General features: G+C 37.2%; 1 protein-coding gene across 1 annotated transcript in view; it reads right to left on the bottom strand.

The window, feature by feature from the left end:
* Nucleotides 1-756: 756 nt before the first annotated feature.
* LOC138741927 (claspin) overlaps nt 757-22,627 on the bottom strand; it is a 45,450-nt gene continuing 23,579 nt past the window's right edge. The window contains exons 10-26 of the mRNA XM_069896144.1: nt 22,117-22,286; nt 20,651-20,729; nt 19,912-20,011; nt 18,780-18,850; nt 17,901-18,118; nt 17,402-17,553; nt 16,947-17,164; nt 16,047-16,164; nt 15,853-15,919; nt 15,616-15,701; nt 15,120-15,278; nt 12,367-12,488; nt 6,919-7,046; nt 5,568-5,658; nt 4,209-4,285; nt 2,762-2,926; nt 757-995 (exon numbers count right to left, since the gene is read on the bottom strand). Coding sequence (XP_069752245.1) covers nt 882-995; nt 2,762-2,926; nt 4,209-4,285; nt 5,568-5,658; nt 6,919-7,046; nt 12,367-12,488; nt 15,120-15,278; nt 15,616-15,701; nt 15,853-15,919; nt 16,047-16,164; nt 16,947-17,164; nt 17,402-17,553; nt 17,901-18,118; nt 18,780-18,850; nt 19,912-20,011; nt 20,651-20,729; nt 22,117-22,286 — 2,135 coding nt within the window. The 3' untranslated portion in view covers nt 757-881. The remainder of the gene's footprint in view (nt 996-2,761; nt 2,927-4,208; nt 4,286-5,567; nt 5,659-6,918; nt 7,047-12,366; nt 12,489-15,119; nt 15,279-15,615; nt 15,702-15,852; nt 15,920-16,046; nt 16,165-16,946; nt 17,165-17,401; nt 17,554-17,900; nt 18,119-18,779; nt 18,851-19,911; nt 20,012-20,650; nt 20,730-22,116; nt 22,287-22,627) is intronic.

Below are 22,627 nucleotides of genomic sequence, written 5' to 3'. Positions count from 1 at the left end.
GATTCTTTGGAGGATTGGTTTTCTAAATTCATATCGATTCCTGGATAGTCCACATAATTTATACACTACTCAAATGATGATTTGCAACATTTTCCAAATTTCACATGAAGTTTGGAAATATTAAGCTTGATAACATCTCACCTCTGGAAGAGAAGACTTAAGAAATTTGATAGTCTTTGAGAGATTTCAATTAAGTACATGCGAAAAATTACCTTTTTATAAATTGTAAACATGCTATCTCCACCAGATTATCAGTAATTTTTAAATTTGGCAGGATCATACTTAATTCAGAGAAATTAAACTTGGAAGTCATTTAAAGAAAGGCTTGATTGAAGTGGGAAAATTTGAGGGATCAAGAAATTACCAAAGGGACCCAACATGTTCACCTATTCCCTGAAATTAGTACATACAGATCTGTCACTGGGTCCAGATAGGCCGGGGCGAGAGAGTGAGGCTGACGACCTGCGCAATTCCTCCTCACGTTAATCCAAGACAAGCGCAAGTCATGACTTCTATAAAGAACAAATTGGCTTCAGTTTTACAATTATGAATTGATAGAATTGAATCTATTCTGATTCTTCTACCTGCAGACGTGAAATTAATTTTTCATTGTTCCACTGAAAATCCGATATTTAGATGATACATTTAGATTACAATACAGAAGTACAAATACCTCTCTGGGAATGAGTACTGCAAGTATTTTTAAATCAAAAAACATCAAATATGTCATTTGGTGAATATGAAATCTCCATAGAATTATAAAAATGGTATTTATTTCTTTGATAAAACAATCTAGCAAGAGCATTTATAATCATGTACAAGCACAACACACCTAATTTACAAAAACAACACCAAGTGAAGCTATATTTTGATTACAATAATTATTTCTCTAAATATCGAAATATACTAGTATGAGTGCCGGTCACTGATGTCTGCTCAATTCGTGAACGCTTTGTTAATGAAGTGATTGGAGTAGCAGTTGTCTTTCTTTTTGTCTGCAAAACAAAACAGATATTTTCAGAATAAGAATTTATTGTCATGAACAAGTCAGAAAATTTGTTTTTCGGCTAGCATTACAGTGCAAATATTGCTACAAAATTTCATTTCAATAAATAAATCACTGCAAAATTAAGAGAAAGTGAGGTGGTGTATGTAGTCCATTATCTAATGGCAGAAGGGAAGAAGCTGTCCTTAGACCACTGGGTGTTTGTCTTCAGGCTCCTGTACCTCCTTCCCGATAGCAGCAGTGTGAAGAGATCATAGACGGTAGTGAGGGCTCTTGAGGATAGAAGTTGCTTTCTTAAGACACTGCCTCTTGTAGATGTCCTCAATGGAGTGGAGACTGGTGCCCATGATGGTAACTGGCAGAATTTATAACTCTGTAGGACTTTTTTCCTCGTCCTGTGCATTGGCACCTCCATACCAGATAGTGATGCAACCAGTCAGAATGCTCTTCACAGTACACTTGTAGAAATTTGCAAGAGCCTTCTCATATCTACTCACGAAGTGTAGCCACTGGTAGGCCTTCTTCATGATTGCATCGACGTGGAGGTCCTCAGAGATGTTGACACTGAAGAACTTGAAGTTCTTAATGCTTTTCACTTTCCATTCCCCATCATCACCTCCATCTTTTAAGTAGTTATGAATCTATATCTTTGCTATACTACATAAAGTACGCTGTGTGACCTGCTAAGTTTCTCCAGCATTGTGTTTTTACTCCAATCACTGCATGTGCAGACTTTATCACTTCCATCTAATATCCAGTGTTAGACAATTAGAAATTTACTCCAAGTTCCATTCTCTAGCTGACAATTTCATTCACTTGTCTGGTTGAGATCATGAGTCTCTTGAATTCTCTACTCTTAAAGGCCATTGAGGTTCCATAACTGAGAATATTCAAATAGAAATTGCTGAAATTATTAAATACAAGGGAATCAAAGGATTTGGACCAACCCAGGTAAGTGGCACTGACCCGAAAGACAAAGCAGAGCAGGCATGAGATGCCATATGGGCTTCTCCCGCTTCTTTTGTACCCATTTCTATTTACATCCTGGGATATTTTATTCAGATTCAGCAAGTTTAACCATTGTCAAAGATGCTACATCTATTAATGCCTCCTTTTATCATCTCATCTAGTATTTTAAGCTTCTTTGCTTTACATCAGCATCATTGAGTTCTTTTGTGAAAATAGAAAATATGAAGAATATCTCTCATATAGATTATCTTGATGGTCTCTTTAAAGTTATTATATTGCCCCTTTTGTGTTAACAAAACCATTTTACTCTTTCTTGCCAATATTCATAACCAGTTTGGTTTCATAATTTGCACTTCCTATATTCTTCAATACTTCTTTGGTGTTTGATACCAGCTTGACTGCATCTTGTCCAGGAGCATAGATTTGGCAATCTAACCTCTCACTTTGTGATATATGCTGATCACAAATCCATTGAAAGTTTTTGTTAAATGCCTCCAAGTGCTTTGACATTAACATCAAGAAGCTATTTCCAGGCTACTTTTGCTCAGTCACTTCTATCAAATAAAGATAGTGTTGGCCCAATTTACTCCTATTTTGTAATTATGTAAGACTTGGCAAATACAGTACTATTAGCTTAAACCCTCAATACTCCTTGCAACCGCTGAGCTTTCCCCAAGACTAAAATAATAATTGGGCTCTGCCTATTTGGAGATTTTCCTAAATGTTTGACATAGTTGCATCATTCTAATGGCATCTACTCTGTTCATCTCTCTTTTTTAGTCTTACCTGTGGTTTTAATTCTATTCTTTTCACATCATTCTTTTCTGGAGATAGTGTATGGAAGACAAAATTCCGGGAGTTAGCACGAGGAGCATTTAGATTCACGTCTGATATTGCCGCCAGCTTCTGTAGTACTTCTCGAGGTTGGTTTAGCAGGGATCCATTCTTCCTCTATTAAGAGATTTAAATAAAGAATAATAACTCGATGTAACTTCCCTAGCCTTTACCAGACATTTCATTCTCAAGATATGAACCAATTCAAAATACAAATGTGCCTTTGTACATGTACGCAATATTGTAATGGACCTGACAGGTGCTACATCTTGGAGTCATTGTTCGAAATGACTTAAAATGGCCTCTTATGACCAATTATATAACAAATAGGATGTGCATTTAAACATTTCCATAATTAAAAGTTCATGACTTAAAATTTGATAGAAATTGTTCAACCTTAAATTTATTGTGCTATTGGGACCAGTGAGTCGACTTGCTATCCAGAAAATAAAGATTTAATTGTAATCATAATTTTATTTGATTACATGACTCATCTATGTACAAAGCATACAATTAAGACTTTACTAAAAACCCAAAGACACAATTTAATGGGATAATTATACAAAGTTTTGCAAGAGTTAAGCAACTGAAGCAAGCCTTTTCCAATTCTCTGCTAAATTTATTATCACCTATCTATCCATTCCCAACAGTATCTTCCCCACTTTTCCTAACTCATCCCAGGGAATATCCATCCCTGTTGTCAATACATTTACCATTCCTTCAACTAAAATCCTGGAGATCTTGGGGAACTCGCTTTCAGTTGAAGTTCAAAAATATACTGTATGAATAATCTAGCACTATATATAGTAAAAACAAATTGGCACCATCTCCTCCATTTAATTGCTTCTTCAATGTGTCAGGTATGAAATTTAACAAAAACATTATAAAACGGGGGAAAAGATTCAGTTTAGATAAGGATATACAGCTACAATCCAATGGTGTTCAAGGATGGTCAAAAACACTTCGTCCTCATGCCCGAGGACGGTCGCAAAATAACATTTAAATCAAAGACAGACACTTGATTTAATTTACGATGCTCAAGCAGTTATCCAAAATCCTTGTTATCCAAAATTCAAACCAGCAAAAAAAATTGCAAAAAATAAATAGGTAAAAAATACAGAAGTTTAAAATTGACATTCTTCACTGTTAGTTTGTCAATCACACAACCTCAAGCAACTGGAAAATTCCCTTATCCAGCATCTACCCAGCCCCATAGGAGTTTTATTGTATATTCAAAAATCTTCATTCATCTAATCAAGACAAGTACAATAACAGCACTGTGAAGATGCCATAACATTTCAAAGTAAATATAAAGATTTTTTAAAAATAATTCACATTAACTTTATCTCTTTTCTGGAATTGCGATCTGGAACGTATTTAATTAAACTTGATTACATACGCAAAAAAATGATTTCAGAGGCTTGGATCCCATTGATTCCGGTTGTTTTTTTTCAGGAACCACTTCCACAGAACCACCTGCAAATCCAGATATGGTAAATATTAGTTTGAGCTACTTTTAAGAATTTTATTTCATACATCTTGGTGATTTATAGCTGAATACAATTTTTTTTCTTTAAAACAATCAAATCTTATTCAAAAACAATTTTCCAGCTGGTTTTCCCACTGTCATGTTTGATAAATCTATAATATTGCTGTTAAACTGAAAAACTATAAGAACTTCTCCACAATTTCCATCAGTACCGGACAGCATTGAGCTGTGCTTTTAGCCCCTGCTCTATCCACTTTACACCTATGATTGTTTGGCTTGTACGATAATAACACCATCTACAAATTTGCCGATGATACGACGGTAGCGGGCTGTATAAAGAAAGATGAGTCAGCACACAGGATGGAGATTGAAAACTTGGCACCAACAATAACCTTGCACTCAATGTCACCAAAATTAAGGAGCTGATTGTTGACTTCAGGAAAGGAAAGCAAGAGGTATACAATCCAGTGATCAGTGGGGGATCAGAGGTGGAGAGGGCGAGCAAATTTAAGTTCTTGGGAGTCACTATCTCAGAGATCTTTCCTGAAGAAAGCACGTCAGCGCCTTTACTTCCTCAGGAGTTTACAGACATTTGGTATGACATCAGAAACCTTGGCAAATTTCTGCAGATACGTGGTGTACTGACCGGCTGCATCATGGTCCGGTATGGAAACACCAATACCCTTGAGTGCAAAGCCCTCCAAAACAGCCTTTTGGAGGGCTTTGCACTCAAGGGTATTGGTGTTTCCATACCGGACCGTGATGCAGCAATCATCAAAGACCCACACCACCCAGCACACACACTGTTCTCGCTGCTGCCATCAGGAAAGAGGTATAGGTGCCATAAGACTCGCATCACCAGGTGCTACCCTTCCATCATCAGACTCCTCAATGACAAACTCAACCAGAGACTCAATTAAGGACTCTTGTTCACTTTATTGGTTTTCTTTTTGTTCTCTCTGTATTGTACCATCAGTTTGTTTACATTTGTTAACGGTTTATAGTGCTTTATTTACATATTTACGCTGTGTACAGTTTATTTTTTGCAATACTAAATTGTGATAATTCTGCTGTGTCCACAGGAAAAAGGAATCTCAGATTTATCGGTAATATTATTTATGTATTTTGACAATAAATTTTAAATCTGAAATATTCAAGAGGAGAACTAAAATTGGTTTAATTTATAATGTGTTATTTACATTCTACTCAATTTTTTTATTTTATATTTCTGAACAAGATATGAATATTGATTGGAACAGATGCACCTACTTTTATGTAAAGCTTTGATGGTAATTTTCTTCGCCAGTTTCATGAAATGGCTTTCATCACCAACATCTTCCTCGCTATCTGCTTCCTGTGACTGAAGGGAGACCACAAAGTACACATTTCTACCAAATGAAATCCACGAAATTTGACAAAAATCTATCAAGTTTTTATTTGCTCCCAAGTGTACAAAAGTTGAGCTTACAAAAACCTTCAACTTCAGAGCCTTTTACTACGACTTCTATCCAAGTGGATGCCAAAAGAAATATCCAGTAATACTTGAATTAAAATATCCTGCAGTAAGGTCCACACTTTTTAAATCTGATTTTCTCCCTCTTTATCCACATTATTGGGAAAAAAGACGAGCTTACTTTCTTATCATGCATAAGGAGGACCATCTTTTTATGCCATGGATGTTGCCATGGCAGCATTTGATTATCACTGATTCTTCTTGAATTAGATCACTGGACAGGCTTTTGCAGCTTCTTGGGATAGAACTCCTGCCTGGGAAACAAGTCCAGAGGCACTGAATATGGTCAGTGATATCAGTATACACAAGGAATACTTTAACTTGTTGTGTCAAATAGAGCAAATCCTACATTAGGAATCTAACACATCTTTTACAGACACTCCATAAGAGCACTGATGGTGACTGCTGTAATATTTGGTGGGTAAGGTAGCTTAAAAAAAAATTGGGGCGTTTTGGTTGATTTGATAAGATGCTTTTGAGTCTGCAGAATTGAATCAAGTACTCTCTTGGGACACTGCTAAGTACTCTCATGGGACACTGCTATGCATCTGATATATTTATATGAGAAAATAAAATTTGCACATTCTTTCCCTCTACCTCTCAACAAATTGATGTGAAATCTACAAGGCACACTGGTTATTAAATGACAACTTTAACTCGACCAAATATAGATGTCTCAGGAGACAAAATTTTAAAAATGTTCTTACAATGAGAAAACACAAATCTAGCCTTTAGCTTGCAATATTTGCACTGAACACAATGTCCATTTAAACTAAATCACTTCTGCCTGCACACTCCTGACAGCCTGCTCCAGGCATCTACCATGGTGTAAAAAAAACGTGCCCCACACATCTCCCTTGAACCTCTCCCCCATCTTAAAAGCATGCCCTCTAGTAATTGAGATTTTTATCCTGGGAGAAAGATTCTGGCCACCTATCCTTTCAATGTTCTCATAAATTTATAAAGGTTTATTCTGTTTCCCTTTGACTTCTGCCACTCCAGATAAAACAACCTAAGGGTCTAAACTCTCCCTGTAGCTCATACCCTCTAATCCAGGCAGCATCCTGCTAATTCTCTTCTGTAATAAAAACAATGAATAAAAAGCACCTTCTCCCGAAGCCACTGCTCTCGTTCAAACCGATCCCTTCTCCATTTTACTTCTGCTTCATCTGCTTCCTCTTCATTTGTTTCATCTTCTGAATCTCCATGAAACTGGTCAATATTTAAGGAATCATCTGAAACGATACATTTATAAATATTCAGACTGGAATTTAGATGTGATTGCTTTTCTGTCAAAATGGGTTGTAGCCAGTCATGTTCATGGAGATACAGCAGGCTTGCATGCTGAACAGATGCATAGCACATCTGGATGCAACAACATTAGAGACACAAAGTGACGGACAAGATAGAATTGTCTGAAACATTCATTTCCGAAACGGCTGTCGCATGCATCAGAAACATTTGTGTACTATAGGCGGGTTGTTGTCCATAACTCTCCATTGCAAAACTTTCTTCAAAGGCATCTGTCCTCAAGATTGCTTTTTGAGTAGTTCTCCTTGGTTTTAAAATCTGCTATTTAATTTGGATGCATCAAGTAGTTACATTTTCTTTTTTCAAATCTCAAAATTCCCTCAACACTTTTCAAGCCATCACCAAAGCCAAGCTCTGCTTAATACATTCCACTTAACTTTATTGATTGCTTTCCCAGCCTGAAAAATATATATTAATTGGATTGTAGTGATAATTCTGCACCAATCAATCAATCAATCTTTAATCTTATTCAAAAATGACAAACAAAAATTCAGATTGAAATAATAAAAAAAAACTAATGCTGCTGGGAGACCAAGTTAGGGAACTGGAGCTGGATGAACTCCAGATCATTCCAGAGGCAGAGACAGTGGTAGAGAGAAGCTTCAGGGAGATAGACACCCTCAAAAGTCAGGAGGCAGATAACTGAGAATAGGTAGACGGAGAAGCCATTCCACTCAGCAATAAGTATATCGATTTGGATACTGTTGGGGTGGGGGGGGGGGGGGGGGGATGATCTACCAGGGACAAGTTGTAGTGCTCATGCCTCTGTTGGAGAGACTGGCCCCTCAGCTCAGAAGGGAAGCTGGGAGAAGAGGAAAGCTACAGTGATTTGGGACTCGTTGGTTAGGCGAACAGATAGGAAGTCCTGTGATAAGAGCTCTCGTAAGGAAAGTTGCCTTCCAGGTTCCAGGGTCAGGGACATCTCTGTTGGAGTTTGCAGCATCCTGGAGTGGGAAGATGAGCAGCCAGATGTCATGTTCCACATGGGGACCAATGACGTAGACAGTAATAGGGATAAGGGTCTGAAGAAGGAATATAGGAAGTTAGGAAAGTTAAAAAGCAGATAATCTTTGGATTGCTGCCTGTGCCACACGCCAGAGGGTAGGAACAAGAAGTTGTGGCAGATGAAAGTGTGGCTGAAGAGTTGGAGTAGGGGGGTTCAGATTTGTGGATCATGGGATCTCTTCTGGTGAAGGTCTGACCTATACAAAAAGGATAGGCTGTAGAGCTGATACTCAATTCTTTACAATCTATTTGCTGGTGACCATGTTTAGTCGGAGAGTTTAGATTAGTATGGGCATTTTTTTCTCCTTTCTCTCTTTTCTTTTGCTCTTATTTTTGCTTTCTTTTTTACAACTAGTAGAGATTGGTCTATTTAGAAAATCACAATGTATAACTCATTTTTAAGGATTTTTCATTTTTGAGAATTACCGTATATTTTGGCCAATGTCAAGTCGTGAAACCCAAAAAATGGGGGCCAACTTGTATGCCGGATATACTTTTGAGATCTTAATTCAGCTCAATATCCTGGCAGGCAAGAGCTGTTGGGTAGGATTTAAGCTAGTTTGGCAGGGGTGAGGGTGTCTGTGTGTGATGGGAACCAGAATGTGAGTGCAGAGAAGAAAGCATGATGCTTCATGTTCTGAGTTTGTAAGGAAGGACAGGCAGAGGGACAAAACCTAAATGTACAGGTGCTCCCCTACTTACGATGATCTGACTTATGATTTTTTTGAAGTTACAATGGTTCGAATCTGAACTTTCAATTTCGATCTGTTCCCACACATGCGATATGAGGCACACAACTCTCTTACGACGCTGGGTGATGGCAGCATTGCGCAAGAGTAGTGTACAGCATACGCTCTCGTGATGCTGACTCAACCATGCTCATAGTCTGTCGGGATCACCCCTTTAAAAAGTGTCGATGACGCAGTGTTGTCCTCACTCATCAGTAGAAGAGAGTAAGATTGATGACCCTGTTGCTTTAGCATCCCTATCATCGAGCAATTAATTTTAGTTCAATGTTTCAAACATTCTTCATGCCCAATGGGCTTTTAGCTGTGTACATTAATGGTTTTTTCAGTACAAAATAAAGGTATTCAAAATTTAATTATTAAATAATGGTAGGTACAGTATTCTTTTTCGACTTAAATTTTTTTTGACTTATGATGGGGTTGCTGGAATGCAACCTTGTCATAAGTTGAGGAGCACCTGTAGTCATTTGGAGGATTTGAAATGTGTCTATTTCAACGTTAGGAGTATTAGGATTAACAGGATGAATTTAGAGCATGGATCAGTATGTGGAACTGCAATGTTGTGGTTGTTAGAGACTTGGCTGGAGGAAGGGCAGGAATGGCTGAGGCAGGTACCTGGGTTTAGCTGTTTTAAAAGGAATAGGATGGGAAGCAAGAGAGGGGAAGGGGAGTAGCATAATAGGTCAGAGCTGCTGAGGGAGTGTCTACTGAGACTGTTTTGGGAGGAAGTCAGATTTAAGAAGGGAGCAATCACTGTCTATTTGCCTCCAAATAGCCTTCATGACACCAAGGAGCAGATATTTGAAATGATGCAGGAAATACAGGATTGTTTTGGGAGACTTTAATTTCTCTAATATTGACTGGGACTTCTTGACTGCAAGAGGAATAGTTGGGAGTGAATTTGTCAGGTGTGGTCAAGAAGGATTCCTGATACAATATGTGGACCAACTGATGAGAGGAGAGGCCATACTGGATCTAATTCTGGTTAATGAACCTGATCAGGTGGTGGACCTCTCAGTAGGTGAGCATTTTAGTGAGAGAGACCACAACTCGCTGAGCTTTAGCATAGGCAAGGGTAAAAGAAGACAAAATGGGGAAAACTAGCAAGAGTAAATTGAAACACATGTTCAAAAGTGCAGGGTTCAGGATAGGTTTGTCCCCCTGGGACAAGGAAAATATGGTTGGGAAAATATAGTTGACGAAACAGGCGAGGAAGCTAGTCAAGAGAAAGAAAGAAGCAAACATTAGATATAGGAATCAGAAAACAGGAAGGGCTCATGAGAAGTATATGAGCCAGGAAAGAGCATAAGAAAGGACTTGGGACAGCTCAAAGAGGGCATGAGAAAGCCTTGGCATGTAGGATTAAAGAGAACCCAAAGGCGTTCTCTGCGTATGTAATGAACAGAAGATGACGAGAACAAAGGTGGGACCGCTAAAGAACAAAGGAGGCAACATGTGCCTGGAGGCAGAGGAGGTTGGGGAAGTCCTAAATAAATATTTTGCTTCAGTATTCACAAGAGAAAAAGACCTGGAATGGAGATAGGTCAGAATTGAACAGGCTTGTGCAATGGAAAATGTTGAGATTAAGGAAGAGAAAGTGTTGGATTTAAAAAAAAACATTAAGATTGATAAGTCCCCAGAGCCAGGCGTGATTTACCCTAGATTGCCATGGCAAATGAGGGAAGAGATAGCTGGGGTAGTGGCGATGATTTTTGAGTCCTTTTTGGCCACAGGGGGAGGTGTCAGAGGATTGGCAAAAAGCAAGTGTGGTCCCCTTGTTTAAAAAAGGTAATAGGAAGAATCCTGGGAATTATGGATCCTGAGTCTTACGTCAGTGGTGTGCAACTATTAGAGAGAATTCTTAAGGATAGGATCTAGGTGCATTTAGAGTACAGTCCACTCAAGGATAGTCAACATGGCTTTATAAAGGGAAGGTTGAGCCTTACGAGCTTAATTTAGTTATTTGAGGAACAAAGGAAATTGATGAGGATAAAGGTGGTAGATGTGGTCTGTATGGACTTTCAAGGTCCACCATGAGAGACTTGTTCAGAAAGTCATGATGCATAGGATCTATGGAATCTTGGCTGTGTGAATACAAAAAGTTGGTTTGCATGTAGAAAGCAGAGAGTAGCAGTAGAAGGAAAGTATTCTGCCTGGAGGTTGGTGACAAGTGCAGTTCAACAAGGTTCGGTTCTGGAACCTCCTGCTCTTTGTGATCTTTATAAATGATTTAAAGAGGCAGAAGGATGGGTAAGTTTGCAGATGATATGAAGGTTGGAGGTGTTGTGAATGGTGTTGAAAGTTGTCATTGGTTATAAAAGGATATAGACAGGATGCAGAGTTGGGTGGAAAAGTGACAGATGGAAGGACAAACTAAAAGGCTGAGTAAAAGGTTAATGGTCAGTTACTTAATAGAGTGGATGAACAGAGGGACCTTGGCGTCCAAATCCATACATCCCTTAAGGTTGATAGGATAATAAGGAAGGCCTATGGGATGCTAAGCTTCATTTTAATAGAGGGATTGAGTTCAAGAGCAGAGAGGTTATGTTGCAACTCTACAAATCTCTGGTGAGACCATGCTTAGAGTATTCTGGTCACCTCAATGTAGGAAGGATGTGGAAGCTATGGAGAGGGGGCTGAGGAGGTTTACCTGGACTGGAAAATAAGTCTTATGAGGCAAGGTTAGCAGAGCTGGGACTTTTCACTTTGGATCACAAAAGGATGAGAGGAGACTTAATAGAGGTCAACAAGATTATGAGAGCTAAAGACAGGGTGGTCAGCCAGTGCCTAGTTCCCAGGGCAGGAATAGCAAACACCAAAGGATGTATGTACAAAGTGAAGGGATGGGATTTAAAAAAAAAACGAGTTGTGGGTGCCTGGAATGCCTTACCAGGGATGGTGGTGAAACATTAGGGCCATTTTACAGATTCTTAGACAGGCACATGGATGGAATAAAAATAGAGGGTGATGGAGTAGGGAAAATTTAGCACCAGAGTATATTGGTCTGCACAACATCGAAGGCTGAAGGGCCTGTATGGTGCTGTAGTGTTCTATGTTTGTATTACTGGGGCATTTATCATAATGGATATCACAGACCAGTAAATAATGTCTCTGACAAGCAATGCTGCCCATAGATTAATTTCTTCCCCATGGAGGAGGGAAAAATAAACCTTAACCAATATTGTAATCAATATTTATTAAAACTATAGCTTACTGAAGTCAACCAATTTTTGACTTGTACGAAGCAAATTGCATTGGATTTATGGAAATAGCTCTATTGCACCACACACACATCAGCATTTCTTGAACTCATAAATTAATGACATAAAAAGTTAATTTTTTTATATAATCATCGTAATTCAGCTCCCTGTTCTTCAGAGGATTTTATGATCAAGGTCAACAGAAAATAATACAAAAAATGCATATAGTTTTGATGCCCCACTTAAAAGAAAAAATATCAAGACTAAAAATTTTAAAAAACTTTGAAACCCACCAATATTTTTCCAACGGAATTTCCGCACACGCCCTGGTCCATCATTGTACAGATCCCCGTCGGCCAAGTACTGTTCCTGATAAAGACGCAACTGTCGCTTATCATCATCCATCAATACCTTCCTGCAACAGGTTATGGGTAGTGTGGTACAGGAAGGAAAGGAATAGTACTTTGAATGCAAAAGACAAGAAATCATTCAAACTGCATACCCAATCTTATTTGAGCAGCAGAGTGCTGAGTGTAGAAAAACTGGCATTTTTCTTCTGTCTCTTATCTTCTGTATCCATCTTAGAACTGACTATGGAATTTAACACCATCACAAGCCTTGCCTTTGACATTTTGGAACAAATGTCAGGAATTTTCTTTTGAGTGTACTATTTTAAACTACAACTAAAAATTGAACTCGTTAGATTGTCAGTCATACAATTCTCCCACGAACAGCTATGCAATTAAAATACTAACATAACATAATAACATAACAATTACAGCACGGAAACAGGCCATTAGGCCCTTCTAGTCCGCACCGAACCAAACACCCCTTTCTAGTCCCACCTCCCTGCACAATGCCTATAACCCTCCATCTTCTTCTCATCCATATACCTGTCCAACCTTTTCTTAAATAATACAATTGACTCCGCCGCCACTATTTCTCCCGGAAGATCATTCCACTCGGCTACCACTCTCTGAGTAAAGAAGTTCCCCCTCATGTTACCTCTAAACCTCTGCCCCTTAATTCTTAACTCATGTCCTCTTGTTTTAATCTTTCCTCCTCTTAACGGAAATAGTCTATCCACATCCACTCTGTCTATCCCTTTCATAATCTTAAATACTTCTATCAAATCCCCTCTCAACCTTCTACGCTCCAAAGAATAAAGACCCAATCTGTCCAATCTCTCCCCATACTCCAGATGCTTAAACCCAGGCAACATTCTGGTCAACCTTCTCTGCACTCTCTCCGCTCTGTTTATATCCTTCCTATAATTAGGCGACCAGAACTGCACACAGAACTCCAAATGAGGCCGCACCAACGTCTTATACAATCTCAACATCACCTCCCAACTCCTATATTCCATGCAATGATTGATAAAGGCCAGCATACTAAAAGCCTTCTTCACCACCCTATTCACGTGAGTTTCTACCTTCAGGGAACGATGTACCGTCACTCCTAAATCTTTCTGCTCTTCTGTATTCCTCAATGCTCTCCCATTTACCACGTATGTCCTATTCTGATTCTTCTTACCAAAATGAAGCACCTCACACTTATCAGCATTAAATTCCATCTGCCATTTTTCAGCCCACTTTTCTAAGCAGCCCAAATCCCTCTGCAATCCTTGAAAACCTTCTTCATTATCCACTATTCCACCTATCTTAGTATCGTCTGCATATTTACTAATCCAATTCACCACCCCATCATCTAGATCATTAATGTATATCACGAACAACAATGGGCCCAATACAGATCCTTGAGGCACACCACTGGTCACCGGCCTCCAACCTGACCAATTTTCCACTACCACTCTCTGGCCTCTCCCTTTCAGCCAATGTTCAATCCATTTGACTATCTCAAAATAGTTTGCAGCAATGAAAGCCAACATCCCATTTAGCTTCTTGATTATCTGCTGCACCTGTGAACTAACATTTTACGATGCACCAGGACTCTTAGGCTCCAGGCAAAGTTTCAAAGAAAAAAATATATGATTTCCAACACTAATCAGCGATTTGAAAAATGTAACTTCAGATTTATGAAATATTTTTAGGACAACAGAATTGCTTGGCAACAACTATCATGGCATTAAAATTGAACCAACTCTTGAACATCATTCCAAACTTATCATTATCATTAGGAAGACTAGATGCTCGATACGACAATTTCATCTAATTGCACTAATTTTTGTGTACGACCTTTGGCAAAGTTAAGTACACCTCGACCTCTGAAAGTTTAGCAGAGACAACAAAATCTAAATTTTCACAACTCGTGAGGCATTACATGGAGTCAGAGTCAAACAGCATAGAAATGGGAACCAATCATTCTGACCATTTTTCCCATATCAGGTCTGTATCCATTTAAGGGCCCATATGAATTTCTTTATTAAATAGTGTTTGCATCAGATTCTACCACCTCTTCTGGCAGTGAGTTACAGATATTAAATAGAAAGGTTCCTCCTCAAATCCCCTTTAAACCTCCTGACACTCACCTTAAACCCATGTACTCTTGATTTTGATATCCCTACTAAGGCCTCCTACTATTGTACATCTCTTCCAGGTCACTGCTCGGCCTCCTTTGCTCCAAAGCAAACACACCTAGTCTAGTCAGTCTTTACCCATTATGAAAGTCTTATAATCTAAGCTACATTCTGGTGAATCTTCTCTGCACTCTCTCCAGAAGAACCATATCCTTCCTCTAGACAGTAGAATTGCACATGGCACTTTTTGTGGTTTTTTAACATTTTATGCCCCAACCTAGAAAGGTGTGCAGGCCATATACCTGCTTCACTACCCATCTTCTACAATCTGCAGAGAAAGACCAAGTCCTGATAGATTTACTTCATAGCCACACAAAAATCAACCCAATCTTCTTCCATTAAATGCAAGTAATTCTAAGGAATTATTCGTGAACCAATGGTAATTGAAATTTGATATTAAGAAAGCAATTATTCAACAAAAGTTTTTATGCATTTTTAAGTCAGTGCATAAATACCTGAAACACATCAAGAGATAAAACAAGCAATTTTACTTGTTCAGCAAAGACTCACATGTGAATTTTGTTCACTTGCTCCTGCAATTCTTCATCAGATGGCAGATCTTCATCAATTTCATCTTCATACTCATCAGATTCTGCATCATAATCCTCATCACTTGCTGCATCGCTGCCAGAGAGTTCAGCTTCATCTTCTACAAAGTCTCCAAGTGTCCTGATTAAAAAATTCAGTTTAAAGTCAGGCTTGGGTTGTGGTAACTAGAATAGCAAGTAAACAATTGCAGATTTCCATATGAACACTAGATAACACAAGCAGACAAGACCACATCTTCTTCAGGATTAATAAAAATAATTTGAAAATGCTGAACAAGATGAGGAAGAATGCAGTAGATTAGTATGAACAGGCATTTCTACCCCCTCCGGAAAAAAAATGAATGGACACTGGAATAGTTAATTTAAAAAAGGTGTATTGTGGAAATACATAGGAAAATTATGATAAAAAGGGACAAGATGCAACTTAGCAGGAAAAATTAAACCAGGGACATGCTCACAATTTCTTTCTCTTTTGAACTTTTCGAGCCAACTGCTCCTCTTCATCTTCCTCGCCATCTTCATGGTCATCTTCACTTTTATCATCCTAATGAAAGAAATCTGACATCCTCATCTTTTCTTCTACAATGATCATTTTTGATACATAGCGTACATGATACATTTCAAAAGCATTTGAACTCGACACATTAAATATTTCTATCCAACATTATTGCTTCTAGTTTCATACATTCTCTCACCTCATTCTCAAAAACCTCATCATCAGTTAGCAACTGAAATTGGTCGTCTTCATTTTCATCATCTTCCCTGGAAGGATAGAAATGATAACAGATTACAAAAAGTACTTTTCACTCTTAAAACATTTCAAAATGTATATTGCAACAGTAAAATGTAAACTCATCCACACAACACTATGCAGAATTGAAAATATTACCTGTCTGTTGGAAAAGAGCCTGAGCAAAGTGCAAGAACTTCAGCCATAGGATCATCACTTGCTGTGGTCGTTACTTTTTGCTGCTTTGCAGCAGAAGTGATGGATGACAATGAATCGACTGCAAGGAGAAAGAAACACTGCTGCAAATAAATTCCAGTGATGCAATTCCTCGCTTTAAACATTTCTGCTGGAACGTTATTGAGTTTCTGAACTTTCAATTTATAAAGCTATTTTTTTCATTTTACAAATAATCCATCACCTCTCCACACAGCAGTAAATATTAAAATGTCCATGACATATCTCAGCATTTTGATTTACATTTTACCTCAAAACTTTTTCCAAGAAACATATCTCAGCATTTTGATTTACATTTTACCTCAAAACTTTTTCCAAGAAACATATCTCAGCATTTTGATTTACATTTTACCTCAAAACTTTTTCCAAGAAACATATCTCAGCATTTTGATTTACATTTAACCTCAAAACTTTTTCCAAGAATATATCCCTTCTATGAATTCAGTCAAATTGCATGGAAATAGGCCAATTGTCCCACTGTGCCTACACCTGCTGTCAATTACCTATATATACTAATCCCATCTGCTAGTACTTGATCCGTGCCCTTACTTGTCACAGTACATCAACTGATCATTAAATACTTGTTATCCTACCTCCTTGATGCTCTCAGGCAGTGCAGTCCCAATATTACAAACCCCTACTGGATGAAAATCTTCTTCCTCAAAATCTCCTACCCCTCAAGGAATAATGGCACTAGATTATTTTTATTTCAAATTCACACCTGCCCAAATAAGTTCTGCAACAACAAGCAGATAACACATCCATAGTACATTCACCAATCCCTTCTCAAAGCATTTGGAATTAAGTTAAACTGAAAGAGTGTACCTGGAGAAATGAATTTCCCAGAGCAGAGACCCAGCAGCTCATCGACATTTTCTTTTCTCTCCTTTAGTGGGTCGATATTTTGAGATTTGAAATCTCCTGTACAAAGGCCCAACAACTCCCCCATGTTAGCATCCATTGCATTTTCATCCATGCTATCCAAGATTAGCTGGCGCTTTAATGGCTGCCACTTGTTGCTGCGATGACCCACATTCAGAAACCTAGTCCAAAAAATTAATTTCAGAGGTTGTACAATTCCAGTATTTTAGAAAACAATGCAAGTGGTAAGTAATAAAATCCTCCAAATTAAAGATTGTTGATTAAGTGGCTTTAATCAATAAATCTACATCTTAATAATCTTGGACACAATTCTAAGCCCCAAACAAAAATAAATTGTTAACTTGGTAAAAGATCTTATTTGCACAAATCTGGCCATTTTAAAGCATACATCAACTTACCCATCCGCATCAAGTAACTGACTTTGTGTGTCATCTTCGAGAGAGAACCTAAACTGAGATTCACCAGTTGAGTTTTTGGGTTCTGGAGATGCATTGTACAAATCCTGTGAATCTTCTACTGGCATGGAGGGTTCGGATAGCTTCCCAGAACTCTGATGACATTAAAATGCATTAATATTTTTATTTTGTGGTTTGTACAGTATTTTCTCTCTCATCATGTATTCTTTACCCCATGACAAAACATTAATTTTTCTTTTTTTTGTACTTGCTCATTAAAATTTAGTTTGATACAATGCCAAGACAAAAGAATAATTGCAACATGTTTTTCCCAAAGTAACAATTTTATTGGCAATATTTTAGTTGGCCTTCCAAAAAAAATGTACTGTATTACTTATTCATCTGTGGAATAGCTAATGCTGGGGTTATGCCACAATCCTGCAATCCAAGACACCAATAACTGAAATCCATATAAATTTTAAATTTAACATCTTAAGCTTACCTTAGATGCTGAACTAATGAAGCTTGTTTTAAACTGACTGTTTGGGTTAAAGAGGTTAGGTGATGGTGATCGGAATCCTCCATGCATAGCAATTCCAAATCTGCCAGGATGCTTGCTAATTGGTTGATATGAAGGAATCATTGAACCAATTAGCTCAAAGCTGCTGTTGTGGCTATTGTCCTTTGTTGTGGATGTCTGTGAGGTGGAATCATCCTCATCTGAATGTATTAATATACATTTAAAAAAAAAACATTTTATTCAAAAAAAGTTATCAATACTGATTTAAGACTCTCTGTGTCACATTAGAAATCTGTCTTATTCAGAAGTATGGATTTGAGATAGCTTTGAGTCTGCTTTCTCAAGTTTCAAAAAGAACATTTCTGACCAAAGCACATTTAGGAAATAGATGGTACTTTTTGAAATACTTCAATTTATGATGAGAATACAGATTTACAAAATTAATAAATTCAAATAAATCAATTTGGCAATTAAGATATTGGGACTGAGGCAGAATATGCAAGGAAGCAAAACGTATTTATGTAAAAAATGTCCTAATTACAATTTAGCAAATTGTATAAAAGTGAAAAGAGGGAAGGATTAGATGCTGCTGTATTAGGTTCTCCCAGAAACTGCAATCTGGGTAATCACTACTTACATAAGATTCAACAGAAATAAAGAAATCAAATTGAATTTACCAGGTCAGGCACCAAGAATCAAAAGGCTGCCTTTCTTGCTTTGCATTTCATACCTTGCTTTTTGATTAATCAAAAGGAAGATATGAAGATAAGAAATATGAGAATATTGAATCTCTTAAATTTAACATTGTATTTCTTTTTAGCAAATAATGAGATGCAAGACAAAAAAAACAACATCTTTTACCAAGTTTGCTGTCCCCTTTGGGTGGGGTTTGTTGAAGTTGCAGTCTTAATCTATTGCCAGGAGTCTGCTCACTGGAAAAGAAAACATACAATTGTCAACATTATATGTTATGCATACCATTTAATAATGCTCTCCAAAAAAAAAAAAGCAAGATCTTCAACAATGAATCAATTGAAAATTTTGTGCCACAAATGTGGCACTACTTCATCACCAAATAATACAGGCATAGAAAGGGTAGATTTTTTTTTTGTATATCACAAATGTCTGTGGCAATTTTAAAGTGTGTGGAAAGATTGGCACCTCATGCGAGTCCAGTCATCAAGGATACACACACACAACCATAATTATTTCATCCAGAAAATATTTTTCTTCAGCAAATTTGACCAACAAATCTAATACCTGTACATCTCATCATGAACCAAAACCTTTCCACACAACTGGAAAAATACTTCTGATGAGATTAGATTGAATAATGAAGTTCCAATTTTAAATACCTAGGTACTAGAAAAACATTAAATAATACAGACAGGCGGTGCACAAAAAAGATTTGTTAGGATAGCCCTAGCTGTAGCAAAAAAATGTATTATGTCAGCCTGGAAATTAGAAGATAACTTAAGAATACAACAATGGTATATAGAAATGAATAAATGTATTCCATTAGAAAAAAATAACATATAATTTAAGAAATAATATTACAATATTTGAACAAATATGGGAGCCATACATGAAACACAATAGAGAAAACCTACTGGGGACATCTACCACCTAAAATGACAGAAGGAGAAGAAAATGAAAAGAATTGACTCAGTGGAATTTCTTGTTTATTTTTATTGAGTGACAACATTGTTTGATGGGTTTAATGTATCTTAGATTCTGAACTTTAAATGAATGGGAGGGGAGGTAGGGAGGGTGGGATGGGAAGAGGGAGGGGGGGATAAAACGACACTGTATATATTTGAAAAGGAAAATGTATGTATCTTGATCAATGTGGTTTATAGTGTGAAAAATAAAAAATTAAAAAAAAATAATACAGACAGGCAAGAAAAATAAAAAGGAAGGAAATCAAGTTACAATTAACTGCCCATTGAAAACAAACAAACTGCACAAAATGGTACAAATATCTAAAAATTACCTAGTTTTAGAAGACGAATCTGTACCAGAATTTAAGGACTGTAAAAAATCTGACTTGATAGGTATTGGTGTAGATTCCTTCTGGGTGACTGGGTCTTGATCTGAAATAATACATTAAATAAAATTAGTGCCATGTGTTGTTCCATGCAAAAATAGAGGCCTATAACTGAACTGTTGCCTAAACACACAATCAAGCTGAGCAAGTTTAACAGCCCTTTAAAAAAAGTACACATCAAACATTGAGGGACATCCACTTACCAGAATACAAATCTTCAGTTTGTTCCAAGTCATCACAGGAAATGTATATTTCGACATGTAAATTCACAAAATAAACTAGGCTTGACAATTATTTTTGAGAAATTGGTTTAAGCCAGCTGTTCACAAACTTTGACCACTTGTAAAGTCTGTCAGATAATTAGAAACGTTGATAACAGAGATTGCACTAAAAAATTTCCCTCAGTAAATGTGGCTTCAGTGACTTTGAGAAAAGGTCATTTTGTGAACATTTCCAAATCAAAATACTGAACTAAATAAACAGGCCAAACAAAATCTTACTATGGTATATTCAACCACAGAGAAATTAGGAAAATTCCACATTTAATGTAGAATATGAAAATTTTTCGACATACAAGAAAACTTCTTAAATGTCAAATGATTTGTTGTACATCACACAGAAAAGAGGAAAGAGAAAGGGAGATTGAGTCAAATGGGGAAGTGACTTTTAATTGGGTTTCACCTACTCTGTGCTGCATCAGTAGACTGGGAGTCATAACCTGCTTCCACCACTGGGTCCTCTCCATCACCAAGTAATTCTGCAGTCTAAAACAAATACATATTCACTGCTATTAATGCAAGAAAAAAAATTAATTGACAAATTCAAAGATCGCTGCCACAAGTACTTGGATATCAAAATACGCGAGAAGGGTGTTTGTTTGAATATGCCAAAACTGAACCAAAAGTAAAAATAATAAAATCAGGCTCTTAGAACATCCTATCCTTATGCAAAACAATAGCAGGTTATAGAACTCCAAATGTTCAATCAGAATACTTCAATGTACAGTGTTATCCTCACCAATATTTCAGATTGAGTGAACAATTCCTAGTCAATGAACAAAAACATTTAGTTAATTTTTATCCTTCTAAAATTACCTTAAATGCATGCTCCCCAGTTTTTGATCTCTTAAGGGAACTGGGATCTTCTTGTGCGGACTCCCAATTTTATAGATCCCACTTAAATGCCTCTGCCCATTCTTTGTCCCAAAGAAAACAATTCCAATTTCGCCACATAACTGGAACTGGAGCCCGAGCAATGTTTTCATAAAATTCTTGTACTGCAACACACCGAAGTGTTGACCCAGGTATATCCCGCTTTACGAAAGTAGAGCGTTCCTATGAAACTTTTCATAAGCGGAAATGATGTAAAGTGAAGACCCATTCACTACTATTGGATAGCGAACACAGGTTTCTGCGTAAAGTGAGTATTTGTAAATTGGGGTATAGTGTATATACATTTTTCTTAACTAGTTTTACACAGATCCAGCATGACCTCCCTACTTAAGTTACAATGTTACAATAATTTTCTTATCTACTGGTCTTGCCATCTTCAGGGATCTGTCAACCTGCACCAAGGTTTCTCCATTCTTCTACTATTTTCAGTATCCCACCATTTATTAAGCAATCAATGGTCTATTTTATCCTCCCATAAACCAGTATCATATTATATTGGAACAAATATTATTGGCCACTTGTGTGCTTACCAACTTAAACCACAAAGAACACCACAGCCTAAAGCTTTCTTTCTCATGAACTAAACTGCCAAATGTTAGTATGTTTCATGATTTTGATGCCAATATTCAGGGAAAATATTTTAAATATAGAAATATTTTTGAGCATTTCTAGTTTCCATACTAAAATAAATTTCCTTCATCTTCATAAATGTATTTTGATTAACTGAGTTCAAGTAATCAAGATTTATATTTTTATCTGAACCAGCAATACAAAGGATAGAGCAGGTTATAGAATGAATGTGAACCTGTCTGCCACCTGTCCCTCCCTTTCCTCTGCACATCATCACAGTATACATCAACAGAATGGTCGAAGTGGAGAAAATAATTTTTAGCATAGATTGGGAATACTTGTATAATAATTGTTTTCTTGGCCTTTTTTTCTGTTGTCAAGTTTTTAAAAAATCTAAGATTGAATGTACCTCAGATTCCTCTGCTTCAGATTCTGTCAGCTCTTCTTCTTCATCCTCTTCATCCTCAAAACCCTGCTCATTATCAAGTTTGTACAGTTCTTGTCGTTTCTGGCGTTCTTCTAACCGCCGTACTTTCATGGCTTCCTGAAGTTTGGCTTTCAAAACTTGAAGTTTCTCCCCTGCATCGCGCAACAAAGAACAAGGCATTAATTAAAGCTCCAAAATATATAACCAGAAAAACCCTTCTGCCATTTCCTGCAAAACTAATTTACAGAGTACTTGTCAAAGCTTTTAATTCAATGGCCTTCAGTCAAAGAAATGAGATATATAGGAGCTGCATTAAGAATATTCTGATTCGGGGGGTGTGGCAAGATGGCGTAGGGAACAGACGTGCCTTCCAGACCTCTCCTGACTATGATTTATTGTTTTGTCTTTAAGTGCCCATTAAAGTTCTTTTAAAAGTTTATAAATAATAAGTGGTGTTGGATTAGTGCCTGATGGTTTATATGCAAAAAAAGAG

This window comes from Narcine bancroftii, chromosome 8 (genome assembly GCF_036971445.1).
Source record: "Narcine bancroftii isolate sNarBan1 chromosome 8, sNarBan1.hap1, whole genome shotgun sequence".
NCBI lineage: Eukaryota > Metazoa > Chordata > Chondrichthyes > Torpediniformes > Narcinidae > Narcine > Narcine bancroftii.
Note: the sequence above shows the minus strand (reverse complement) of the source record. Positions and strands in the feature narration are given on the sequence as shown.